Source organism: Columba livia, chromosome 3, assembly GCF_036013475.1.
Source record: "Columba livia isolate bColLiv1 breed racing homer chromosome 3, bColLiv1.pat.W.v2, whole genome shotgun sequence".
Classification (NCBI taxonomy): Eukaryota; Metazoa; Chordata; class Aves; order Columbiformes; family Columbidae; genus Columba; species Columba livia.
Genome location: NC_088604.1, coordinates 11,245,040 through 11,257,716, shown reverse-complemented (window position 1 = coordinate 11,257,716; position 12,677 = coordinate 11,245,040). Strand labels below are relative to the sequence as shown.

General features: G+C 43.5%; 1 protein-coding gene across 3 annotated transcripts in view; it reads right to left on the bottom strand.

The window, feature by feature from the left end:
* Positions 1 to 3,218: 3,218 nt before the first annotated feature.
* Positions 3,219 to 12,677, bottom strand: part of LOC110362038 (protein LYRIC-like) — a 31,978-nt gene continuing 22,519 nt past the window's right edge. For 2 of the 3 annotated variants that reach the window (XM_065055824.1, XM_065055822.1), the window contains 4 exons: positions 8,155 to 8,261; positions 7,340 to 7,459; positions 5,753 to 5,882; positions 3,219 to 5,279 (listed from right to left, as the gene is read on the bottom strand). In XM_065055824.1, the coding sequence (XP_064911896.1) occupies positions 5,224 to 5,279; positions 5,753 to 5,882; positions 7,340 to 7,459; positions 8,155 to 8,261 (413 nt within the window). In that variant the 3' untranslated portion in view covers positions 3,219 to 5,223. The remainder of the gene's footprint in view (positions 5,280 to 5,752; positions 5,883 to 7,339; positions 7,460 to 8,154; positions 8,262 to 12,677) is intronic. The other variant, XM_065055823.1, reaches the window with a different exon arrangement.

Genomic DNA, 12,677 nt, shown 5'->3' with positions numbered 1-12,677 from the left:
GTTTCTTGTAAAAGAGATAAGAAAGTAATAAGAATGTATCGTGATGAGTTTTGTGGTTATTTGATTTTACTGTTGTTTATTGAATTAATCAACATCACTTTGGGATTCCTAATGTAATGTTCCAAGCTTCTGTACTTTTTGTTCTAATTGATTGCTGTTAACGATATAAATTATGTTTTACCAGCAAGAGTCAATTTAACTCAGTTCCAAACCTTTTAACTTGTAACAGATGGATCAGAAAGTCAGAGTTAGAAAACCAGCTAAAATATGACATCATGATGTAGAATTCTTATTAGAATGAGATTGTGTTTCTGGGATACTTGCTGTACACTCAGGTTTTCTGAATATATCTAACACTGAATAAAAATGTTTGTATTCATTTACAGAATCAAAATCTGCTGAAGTAAAATAGTGGTGGTTCATTTATATCCACCTTTACACAGCTGAGGAGCTATATAAATGTCTAAAAATAACATAGTCTAAAATGGTACTTGCAATTTCAGGTATTTCCATACTTGCACATGACTAAGAGTGAGCGCTGGAGATGGGAAATGTCCTGTTCTTCTTGGCTGTCTCTACCTTCCAGCCCGCAGCCCGAACTCACCTCTCCCTGGATCCTGGCAGGGTGAACAGGAGAAGCCTGAGGACCTGAGCTACTTGCTCAGGGAAAGAGGAGGAGTGATCGTTAGTTCTTTGCACATTGAATGGGTTTGCAGTTTGGGACGTCAGCAGAGATTTCCAGGGGGAACACAGTGGTAGGCAGCTGATGCTGCCAAAAGTGCTCAATAAAGCCCTTTATCACACGTCTCTGTAACTTCCACTACATAAAACCACCAGCAAAGGAAAATAGAGCAGGCAAAGAGAAATCAAATTTTGTCAGGAAATAAAGTTTACTAGGTTTCTAATATTCTTGTGAAGGGACAATATCAGGGTCAATTGCTAGTACAGTGGCGTTTTCCCAAGAAGACACTGGGCGTTTGTTTCCAAGACCAGTGTATTACAGTCTCCTTTCAGGATGGGAGGACGCTTCCAGTCCAGATGAGAACATCTGCGAAGCTGAATATCAGGGATGGCACATCCTGGAAATTCCAGTTTGCCTTGAAAATACCCCTGAGTCTGGTTCAGCACGATCCCAGAAGAAGGACAAGATTTCCTATGTCTGATCTTTGTAGCCTGTGACTTGAATCCCTCTTTCCTCACAAGGAGCCAGGTCCCCTTAGAGCATTTTCGATATTATGGAACAAGCCTGTGTTGTTAGCATAGTAAAGAAATTATCTGGCAAGCAATTAGCAGGTATACCTGATAGTCAGCTCACACAGATATGTCAGCTGTGCCACTGATCTGCAGATTGGGTGGAACCTTGCTAATTATAGATAATTATCATGATCAATTACAGATAATGATGGAACAGCAAGCCAAATTCCTTTCGGCAGTTGCTCCACTTAACCCTGCTGGTGTGACAGCCTGGTTTGAGTCTGAAGGAAAGCTTCAGCCTCTGTGCCTACATACTGCAGTCTGTGAGTAAACACAGCTTTGTAGGTCAGGAGTTCATCAGTTACAGCATCAACCACATCTTAATGCCTGAGATACCATCTCCTGGACCCATCACTTACAGATATGGCCCTATTATTAGGGATATAGCTCATCTTCCACCTTCAAAAGGCTTCCCACAAGAAAGAGCACCATTACAAAAATAGAGCAGACCGAGTTGAAGAGAAAGTTGAAACTTAAACCAGTGTATTTCATCATTTGCAGCTGCTGCTGTACCAATTAATTGCTTGTTCCTAACCAGGTCATAGATCTTCTCCCAGCCACAGTTCATCCCACCTCCCACACCGGGGCTGCACTAGAGGCGTTTTCCAGCTGCTGGGCCGTCTGTGAGCACAGGGAGAGTTTTTGGCTGTTCCTGAGACTTGTGCTACTCAAGCAACTAACAAACTGCTCAGGGAAAAGGCAGGGGGGCCAGCTGGACCTGGCCCATGAACTGGCAATTAGACTACACTGGGCTGATGAATGACCAAAGAGAGGCTGCTCGAGATTTACTCTTTAAAGGATAACTTCTGTGGAGGATAAAAACATTCAGCTATAGCACAAGTAGTGCTACAGCTTGTTGGAGGGATGTCATCTGAAATGCTAGTCTCCAGCTAGTAAAGATCAGCAACCAGGAGAATGAGCGTATTGAGTACATTTGTTTAATTTTGCTGGTGCCAGAAGCAGCGCAGCAGGCTGATGATCTGCGCAGAATGGTTAATTGTCACAGAAAGGAAGGGGAGACGTCTTAAAAGCATAGAAACCAGGGAGTAGCCTGAACACGCAGTGATGCGAGGAAGGGGCATTTCATAAAGCACTCAAAGATCTGCCTTTCCAAGGAAATGGCCATCTGCAAAGACCGTTTGTTAAGCTGAGTGATGGTTTTTCAGCCTCTGAGGACTGGGAAGTGAAAGAATGGAAGTGAACAGCCGTGGCTGAATGCTTTGTGATTTGGGTTTTTTATATACAGTTCATTCAGCAAGGAACCAGACCCTCAGCACAGCTGCCCATCCCTGGGAGCCCGTGTGGCAGCGGCAGTGCTGCAGGATGCGGTGCAGAAAGGCTCCCGGCACAACCACAGCTGCATCACCCGAGCAGTACCCAACGTACCCTTCCTAACTGCTCACAGCAATGGTACCGATACAGCAGATGAATCACACAAACAGGACATTGCCACCAAATCTGCCCTGAAGAGAGCTTTGCAATTATTTATTTAGGAAAGCCTACAATCAGCGGTATTTAGTTGTAGGAGTGTTTGCCTACATTAGAATGTGTTTTTAAATAAAGTGCTGCCATAAACTACTGAGCCCATCTGTATTACAGTGATGATTTCCCATCTGTGAAACTGCAGAGCCAGAAGAAAAATACAGCTCTCCTGATACCACTGATGGCAGTAAGAGTGGTAGTGATGGAATTTGTCAGAAAAACTGGGTAATACGATTTGCTGCTGCTTGTCATCAGCACCGCAGTCAACCTGTCAGTGTTATGGGTCTTAATTGCTCTTTTATCCCAACAATAGAAGAATTTCATGGGGATTTCCTAAACATAAATGTGTTCAGGTGGAGGAAGTATCTTAAAAAACACTTACAATACCTTGAAAAAGATTGAAATGAAATAATTTTAGTCAAAAACATGTGTTCTTACACACATACAAACCAATAAAATAAAAATGTTCATGAGTGCTCAGCTTTGGGCAAAAGTTTTGATTTATTATTATAAAAACAATGAACATTTGAAATACAATAACATGTTGAAGTAAAACATAATTACACAGACATCAAAAAGTTTGCAAGCAGATATCGAGGAAAAAAAGCAGAAGAAATCTGGAGTCTACCAATCTTGTGAGCTTCTCTTTATCTCCATCTTTTTGTTTTGGATGACAGAGGTTATCTTCAATGTTAAACAAAGACCTTGGGCAACATCTGGCCCCAATGAGGTCAATGACTGTTTTCCATTGGCTTCAGAGATAGCAGAACTTCACTCATTACCCACATACTCATTAACATACTTTCAAAATCCTTGAACTTGCTGTACAGGTTTCTCCAGTGAGGCCATGTATTTATTTTTTTTATTATGCATCTGCTCCAAACCAGTTACTTTCCAGATAAAAGCCATTTGGTCTATTCGGTCCATTCATAAACTGCCTGTATTTCCCCCACACTGAGACACAAACACCAAGATGTGCAGATTCTAGACAGTGGGCTGGTAAGTGGCGTCACTTAAGTTTACCCTTCACCTGCCTGTCTGAAACAATCCCGCTGTGCTGAATTTCAGGGTACACCGTACAACTAGCTACCCCAAAACCACAGCACAAGAGAACTACCCTTTAACACACAGTGGCTAAACTCCAAACACAAATATGTTGGTGCAATTAATTGCTTCTCTGAAGGATACAGCTGCTCTGACAGCAATGCAAGAGATGCAGGTTGTGCTACAGGTAAAGTTCAGACAAGCAGCATCAGCCCAATGCCTACAAACGTGCTTACATTTAACATGCATTAGTAAGGTAATTGTCACACACAATCTCCAAAGGCACAAAGTCGAATGCAAACAGAGATTTGACAATCGCTACGTCATCCTTTAATGCAGCACTTCCAGAACGGGTCAGGTGGAGGCACAGTCTCAGGGCCATCTGAATAAACCCTCACAGCTATCACCAGAGCTGCAGCTCCTCTAGGGATAAAGGGCTTCAGCTTTTCGTGGTGTCAGCTTGGTGCTGCTTATAAACCGCAATATTCAACTGTAACACACTTTCTCCTCCACACTATAAGCCCTCTGACAACAAGAAATACACATTCTTCAGTAAATGCTAAAATGACATTTTAAAAAATTTCATTCACAAATTTAGCTTATATTAGAATACTTAAATAACAAAATGATAAAAACTTCCAAACATTAGATTAAGAAAAATTATTTTTAAAAGTTACTTCGGTCTACTATAGGTAAAAATGCAACATGCTTTGGAAATACAGACTTAAAACCTTAGCCCACCATGGGATCCAAGGAGAAACAAAGGGTTTTGACCACCTTTCCAAATAAGCTTAAAACCTCCTTTAGAAATTTTCCCTTGTGGAGCAAACTAGCCTGATGTGGGGTGAAAAGTATAAACACGTCAAGGTAAGAGGCAAAAGTCTGACTGTAGCAGCCAACAAGGATTTAAAAGGTTTAGGAGGTTTGAGAACAATCCATGTTACTCTCCCTTTGTCTCTGAACAGTGCTTCCTTCTGTACATTAGTAGCCTCTTGATAAGCACCTCTGCAAAAATGCCAGAGGAGACCAGACCCACTGGTGGATCCTCCAGGGGACTAAAGTACAACCACAGTCAGGTGCGTCCCGACCATTTCTACAATGGCATAGAACATTACAAGTTGACAAACAACGTGACAGTGAAAAACCGAAAGTACCTAATGCAACCAGTCAAACCCCATTCAACAGCTTTTAATGAAGGGCAGCAGTTTGTTAACGAACAGCTGCTCCATTTCAACGCCACCTCTGGTGCTCAGCATCCTCTCTGTCCTCTCACACACTCACACTCTGGCTCCCTGCTCCTCTTCTCCTCTCCCTCTCGCTGGGAGGTCTCCTAGAGCCTCTCCTCACACTGGGCTCAGCGCGACAGCGCAGAAAGCAGAATCCTTGCATCTCATCGGCACGCCTGCCCTGTCGGGATGTCACTCTGGCAGCCACACAGCTTTCTCAAGTCTCTTTCTTCATTTTCTTCCTCTTCCTCCTCTCTTTTTTTCCAGGTACACCTGCCATGCAAACAACAGGGGTCAGTGCACAAGCTTCCCATGTGCAATCATGTCCCTGGGAACTGTTGGCTTTTCAAATGAAGAAGCATATTTTGGGGTCCTTTGATGTGTTTTACAAGGGCCACCTACTTACAGGGGTAATCCAAAGTCATGGGGAGGGCTCTGAATGTTTTCAGTGGGCTCTGACTCATTCGCATATACATTTGCTTCTGTTTCACATTTAAAAGTGCTGTGCAATAGTGACTCCCACTAAATGCAATAGCAGTTTTGCTTGTTAACTCTAGGAGGAATAGGAACAGGTATTTGTCACAGAAGAATCTGTAAGTAGGGGAGAGCCTCTCTAAGAATTAACAAATACAGCTAGAAAATAGGCATTTTGCATATTTACCTAAAAATGTAATTGAGAACACTCCTCAGATTATGCATTAATTCTGAAACCAAAACTCATCAGATGTGCAAAAACAATTACTTACCATTATTGGGTGAGTTATTAGCAACATCCAAGGATTTTTTGAAGGAAGCACAGACTGCATCACTTCTGTGTTTTGTAGATACCAAGTCCCTTGAGCCGCCTTCTGTTCTTGTTTCCAAACCTTGCTGGGGCTTAATTGAAACAATATGCTTCACTAAGCATGTGAGTTAAACCAAGCATATGAGAGTACAAAATATGAGAGAAAATGTCATTATTGGAGGGAATTAGGGTATTTAAAGAAACTGCAGGACAAATTAGTATTTAAATTATTAGAATATTCTGGCATGTCGTCTACATACCTCCTGTTTATTTGTTTGAGATTAAGTATTGAAATCGTGTTTCATTACCATCTTTTGCCTTGTTTTCCTCCACGAACAGAAGAACAGCAAGACATGTAGATGTGAAAGTACTGTAATTGTGTGGTGCGACTGAAGACTAAGATGTGCCCAGTGGCTGCTAAATGACCACAGCTCACAGAAATACTGGAGGGAGCACAGGGAGTGTGATGAGCAACTTTGTGTATCTGGCTTCATAAGTAATATCATTTTTTTATATCCGTCTCCAAAGGACAAGCTTGCACAGCAGCAGACATTGGCATTTGGGGCTGACATGCAGCACAAACTCCTTCTGGACTATCATAAATATCATAAATGTGCCTGAAGGAACAATGGTGTCCTGAGGCGTCTGAACAGCACTATTAAGATTATTCCGTAAGATACATACAAAGCTAAAGCAACTAATTGGATGTGCAAGAGCAAGAGTGGCCTGGCAGCACTCCGGTAACTGATGGAGTGTCCTAATGACTATGTGGATTGTGGTCAGTGAGTTATTAAAAGCTTTTCCTCTAAAGTGCGAGCAGCAGGAGTTCAGGGAGCAAAATTGTCCCAAGGATCAGGAGAGACCACAGTGGGTGCAAGGGGAAGAAAAATGACACTACACAGCCGTAACTGTCCAGAGCAACATATTTAGTGACAAGTGAATGAAAAGCAATTAAGATATTTTGCCGGGTCCTTCCCCCCCGACTGAGCAGCAAGGACATCACAGCCAAGGACTGGTCCAAAACCCAATCAACACTCTCTGCCTTTGTACTGCCCATCCCAAATGAGCTGACATGTTCCACAGTCTTTCCCTGTTGCACTCTGAGACATTTTCCTCTCAATATGCTTTTCACTAGCATAACATTGGTGTTGCTTTATCTTCAATGGCTTTTGGGAACCACCTTTATATTACTGTTAATATCACTAGGTGACCTTCTGCCATAGGCGAAACACAGCCCAGTTGTACGCTAAACTTGGAGTGCATTTGCCTTAGAAAGCATTTTTTCTTCCATTATTAAAGCCATCTGCTCCTCTCTGCGTTGCAAAATCAAACTGTTTTGTAAATATGTGAGGGAATATTGTGCTGCAAAAACCCACTGGCCACTGTGCTCACCCTTCTTTTACAGGAGGGCAGGGAGAAAAGATAATAGAAAGCCAGAAAGGAGAGGAGAGGAAGAGAAGTCCCCCTTAGGTCACATCATCTAATGGAGAAGACACCTCCCTCTGCTCTTGGAAAACCAGATGCTACTCTGGGAATACAAAATACTCACATGCCTCAGTCCAGCTCCACCCTTTGCTTCCCTCACTTCAATTTTCTTCTTCTTCCACTGCGTTTTGCTTTCAAGTCCAGAAAGGCAGAAATGGATGCCTGCTTTGCCTTTTGGCAAATCCTGAAAGCATCAGAGATTTTATAAGAAGCAGCCTGGGATGGCAGATTCATGTTTTTCAGGAAAACTGGTTACCTACAGGAGTATGCACTGACAGTGTACAAGCAGGGCATCTCTCTAGATAAGGTACATGCCTTGGCTTAAGGCAGACATTTGCAAAAAGCTCAGCACACTCTTGCCACTTCTACCAAAGAGGGACATTTCCCTGGGCTACTAGAAAGCCTTTAAATAGCAACCCCTCGGCTTCTACCTCTCCACCCAAGCTATGACTGTATCACTATCAGCAAACCCCCTCACTTAAATACACACATCCCAGCAGCTGGGATGATGCAAAGGCTGATGTCAGCTGGGTACTCTGCACCTCTGTCAAACCCCAGGTGTTCAGGAAGATCAGTGGCAGTAGGAAGAGTTTACGGATGCAGGGTGGCAAACAGCTGATGTTTGCTGCTCAGGACAGCAATGCCATCTGGATGATGAACTCCCAGAACCAGTCAACTCCCACAACCCATCTCAGATGTCCTGCAAGCATATCATCTCGGACAGGTCAGGAGAGTGACCACGCCAAGTGCCTGCTCCCAGCATGAGAAAGCCCCTACGACCGGAGGAGTCCAGCTTTAGGGTTGAACTGGACAGCCCAGTCTGGCTGAGTCTGACCCAACAGAGCATGTCTCCCTTGGTCATTAACACCGCTGTCTCACCTTCTCCTTCTCGGCCCCTGTCTGATGCTCCTCATCTCCTGTCCAGTTTCCCCACTCTTCCGTGGGAGCCTTCCAGTCAGAGTCTGGGTCAATGGCTGAAGGATCATCTATTAGGACAAGCACAGGAATGAGTTATGTTCAAATCCATCCTCCTTTCCAGGCTTATACTAGTAACACTAATGATGCAAAGAGTTTCTGTCATCTTGCTTGCTGATGAGATGTCTGAGTGTGTACATCTTAAGTGTGTTTTTAAAATATACATCGATTGCTAATTCACAATGAGTGACTGCACTCTTCAGGACAGGAGGAAAATTAAAGAAAGGCAGAAAAAATGTAGGAAGGAGCAAAAGCCGTCCCAGTTTGTGCTTCAATAAAATAAGCTTTACAAAACTAACAGCATGGCTTGTCAAACTTCTTCTTTTAATTTTGGGGAGAAGGATTCAGGCATATCCAGAAACACTGGCAGAGATGGCAGGCTCTTCCACTATCTGCAACACAACATCCTCAGGGCTATTATTTGTATAGAAGAGTAATATTAGCAAAGGATTTGTGCATTTGTTAATGCTCTCATTGGCTTTTCTTTCCTATAAAAAAATAGTATCAACTGCATTCTTGACTTCGTCTTTGTCTTACATTTTCTTTTCTTCAATGTAAGCCAGAAAGGCACCAACATGACATAGATTTTCAGAGCTTCCTAACATGCAACTCTAAATATGCACAAAATAGATAACACCTACCCGACATCAATTCTGATCATTTCATGGGGGCTAGGCAGGAAAGTTCTGAAAATCTTTTAGGTTTCTGTATCTGCCAGCATCTGGTACCTTTGAAAATCTGGCTGCAAGCCCTCAGCTGCTTCTCCATGAAGTACTGGCAAATGATCCTCAGGCAACAAGGCAAAACAGACCAGTCTAATTTATTTGCCCAAACTGAATGAAGTGCAAAAAAGCAGATAAATCAGCATAAGATGTTGAAAGGACTAGTTGATTATTTTTTAATGGCTTGAATGTAACAATCTTAAGTCTTATCCTAACAGGGAGAAAGACTTTCAAAACACAACATATAATAATAACTCTTAGCTGATCATGTATCTTAAAATAAAAACAGATATAAAAAAATCCCAGGCTGGATGGAAAAACTTCTAGCTGAAGCGGGGCCAAAACCAAAAGCATGCTGGGGATGATAAAAGAAAACTCTTTCCAAAAAGTTGCTCTGTCCAGTTTGCTGCCAAATGTTATAAACATGATTATAAACATTGCTCAAGTTTCTCAGTTTAAAATCCATGCCCTGTATATAGACAGTATTTCTTTCCTTCTTCAAAAGGGACAGGAACCAGTATTTTCTAATATATTCCCCCCCAAAAATCCCAGTCTAAGTATTTTAGGCAAATGAATGGCTTTAAACATCTGAAGAACAGTTTGTGTAAGCTGTGGCATGGGATAGCACCACCAAAACCTGCTGTGTCTCCTCAGCTGGGTTACCTGAGGCTCACAAGTTCTGGACGATCTGGCTGTTGTGGTTGAAGCAAATACCGAGAAGATGCATCAGGGTGAGGACACAGCAAGTCCCAGCTCTGCAGCCCGTGCGTACACGCTCTTTCTCCACATTTATATACCACAAGTGTGCCGTGGCAGCAAAAAGAATAGGCAGACCTATGCTGCTAATGTTAGAGAGTGAGGAGACAAATTCTGGCTGCCAGGAAGGTGACCTACAAGAAAGTTGGAGAGGGACCTCTTAGAAGGGCACGTGGTGATTGGACAAGGGGTGATTGCTTTAAACTGAAAGAGGGGTGATGTATGGAAGAAATCCTTCACCATGAGGGTGGTGAGGCACTGGAACAGCTGCCCAGAGAAGCTGTGGATGCCCCATCCCTGGAAGTGTTCAAAGCCAGGTTGGATGGGGCTTTGAGCGACCTGGTCTAGTGGAAGGTGTCCCTGCCCATGGAAGGGGGATTGTAACTAGATGACCTCTAAGGTCTTTTCCAACCCAAACTGTTGGAAAGTAATTCTATTATTCTGTGAAGGTACATGGCATGATGCAGGAACTGGTGAAATGTCACCAAGACTTCAGGAGTGACAGTCCCTCCTGAGCTGCACGACAGCAGCTCTGCCGATGGATGCTCTTGTGGCTGTGCAAGCAGAATGGACTGTAACTTAAGGAAAGTACACTGGGAACCACAGCTATTGTTTTCACTTATTTAACATCTGATCTGTTAAACGGTATGTTTACATACTTATTTTTAAACATGAAAATACTTTCAATCACTAAGTTCCTGCAATGGGCTTATGTTCATGCTTCTCCCTCGTCGTGGACAGGCGTGAAGCTCAGCCAGGCAGCGGTGACTCTGCCTCATCTCAGAATTATTCTTTCCAAAGTCTCAGGGGTGTTTAAAATAAACTGAAGGTAAAATTAAGTGCAATATAAGATTCTTCACTATTTGCTGGATTTCATGGGAAAATAGGATTAAATGTACTTATCCTAGATCTCTAGTTTAAAACCTCTCCTGTTGTATAGTGTGTTTCCCTTCCAGCTACAGTGACATATCCTGGAAAAGCTTTAAACTTTGAATAACCTCTAATATTTTTAAGTCAGCAACTGGTCCTCCCTGGGTCGCAGCTTTTTGCACAGGTGAAAACTGCTCAGTAATTCCTTCAGTAGGCCAAAACCATGAGCACAAAAAAAGAATGTGCCATGCAGCAGCAAGTACTCCTGCTTCCAAGGTGGGTTTAGCACTAATCAAGGTGATCCCCCCCAGTGCATCTATAGACCAACATCCTTTTAATTCCTGCTGTTCATTTTCACAAAAGCAGTGCTGTTAAATGACATTTTCCAAGTAGTTGCGTGCAGCCCACCTCAGCAGCTCCACCTGGACAAAAACATACTTTCCCTGCCAGCAGCAAACATCTCCCATTTGCAGCATGTATTTCAGGACCAAGGTGATTTCCACACACCCCATGTAATACTTTAAGATCCTGAAGGGCCCCACTTTGAAGGTGTCTTCAGAAATCAGGGAGGATGCCAGCACTTCTGCAGACAGAAAGTCTGTCCCAGCACAGACCACCAGAAAGCCCTTGGTCTCCATCTGCCTGGGTGATGCTGAGGAGCAGCCAGGTACATCCTGGGGAGTGGAAGGAATGGTGATGGGAGTGGGTAAATGGGGTCCTGCAGCAGCAGGGTCTGGTCAAAGGGGACAGTCAGCAGGTTCCCTCTGCCAGCTGATAAGAGTACCCTACTGGCTGAGCCTAATTATTTGGCATGGAAAAAAAAAAAATAGAAAGTACCGCAGTAAAAATCATTCTGTGTTCCCAAGAACACAGTTTTCTAGCCAGAGTTGTAGGTTTGGATCCTGTGCTATCAGCATCCCTCTTTGGCATGTTCTCCCCCAGAAGGGTCAGCAGAAGCATAAGGGAGAGCAGCCCTTCACCTGTCAGGACAAAATCTTCAGTGCACTGTATATTGTCTATGGTGCTGGGTCCTTCTGTGGCTACTGTAGAAAACCCATCCTTTTGCAAAGGTCAGTTGGCTGTGTAATGAGCATGGTCCTACCCAAATCCTTGCTGAGCCCTCACTCATAGAACAAATAGAATCGATTCAGTGCAAATGGATAGACAATTTCCAGCCTAAAGCTTGATATATGTGTTACAAGTCAAAATTATCGCTGCCAACAGCTGGGTGTAGGAGTTCCTCATTTGGCACCTTCCTCTAGCATAATTCAGTAGATGCAAAAATATCAAATTCCAGACTGAAGACTTCTTTCAATCCACATAAGTTGCTTATTCCCATGAAACGAATGAAAATTCATTTTAACCCCGGGACAGAAGGAAGAATGGGAGTCATGAAACCCGGGAGCTTTCTGAAGGTCCCAGGGAAAATCTGCCTTGGCAAACAAGAAGAATTCACTGGGAAAACGCCAAGACACAGGTAAAAAGACAGCCCTCTGGTCATGAGACGTGCTGCATTTGCAAAGCAGAAAGTAGCTCTTCTGAGAGTGCCCTGCACTGTTGCCAGAGTGCAGGCTTACTGAAGCAGAAACACGGCATAAAATTTGTATTTGCTTGCCTTGGAACCAGACACAAGTGCTGTAAAACAGCCCAGCTGGCCGCACTGTGCGGGTCACACATTTTGTAACAGCAAAAGCAGCCACAGCCTGGAATGCATTTTGTGAGGCAGATGAGCATAAGTATGTAAATGTCACCAAAGAGGCAGTGACAGATGTGTGGTATAGTCGCACAAGGGCAGTACGGGGAAGCGTGCAAGCAGTGAGGACATCAAGGCAGAGCACAGAAGGCAGAGCAGGCAGGAGATATCTGGTGGATCCAGGACAACCCTGCAGAACAAGCGAGAAAGGTGCCTGGTGACACCAGAGCAGCTCCTGGGCCTGACAGTAAAGTGAACTGTGCCAGGAGCACCAGAGGTTTTCTCTTTATGGCAGGGCTGAAAAGCATGCAAAGAGTAGCAATGAGCAGGGAAAAATGAGGAGGAAAGAAGTTGCCCACTTTGGAGCCCCTTTCCCTCATGAGGGA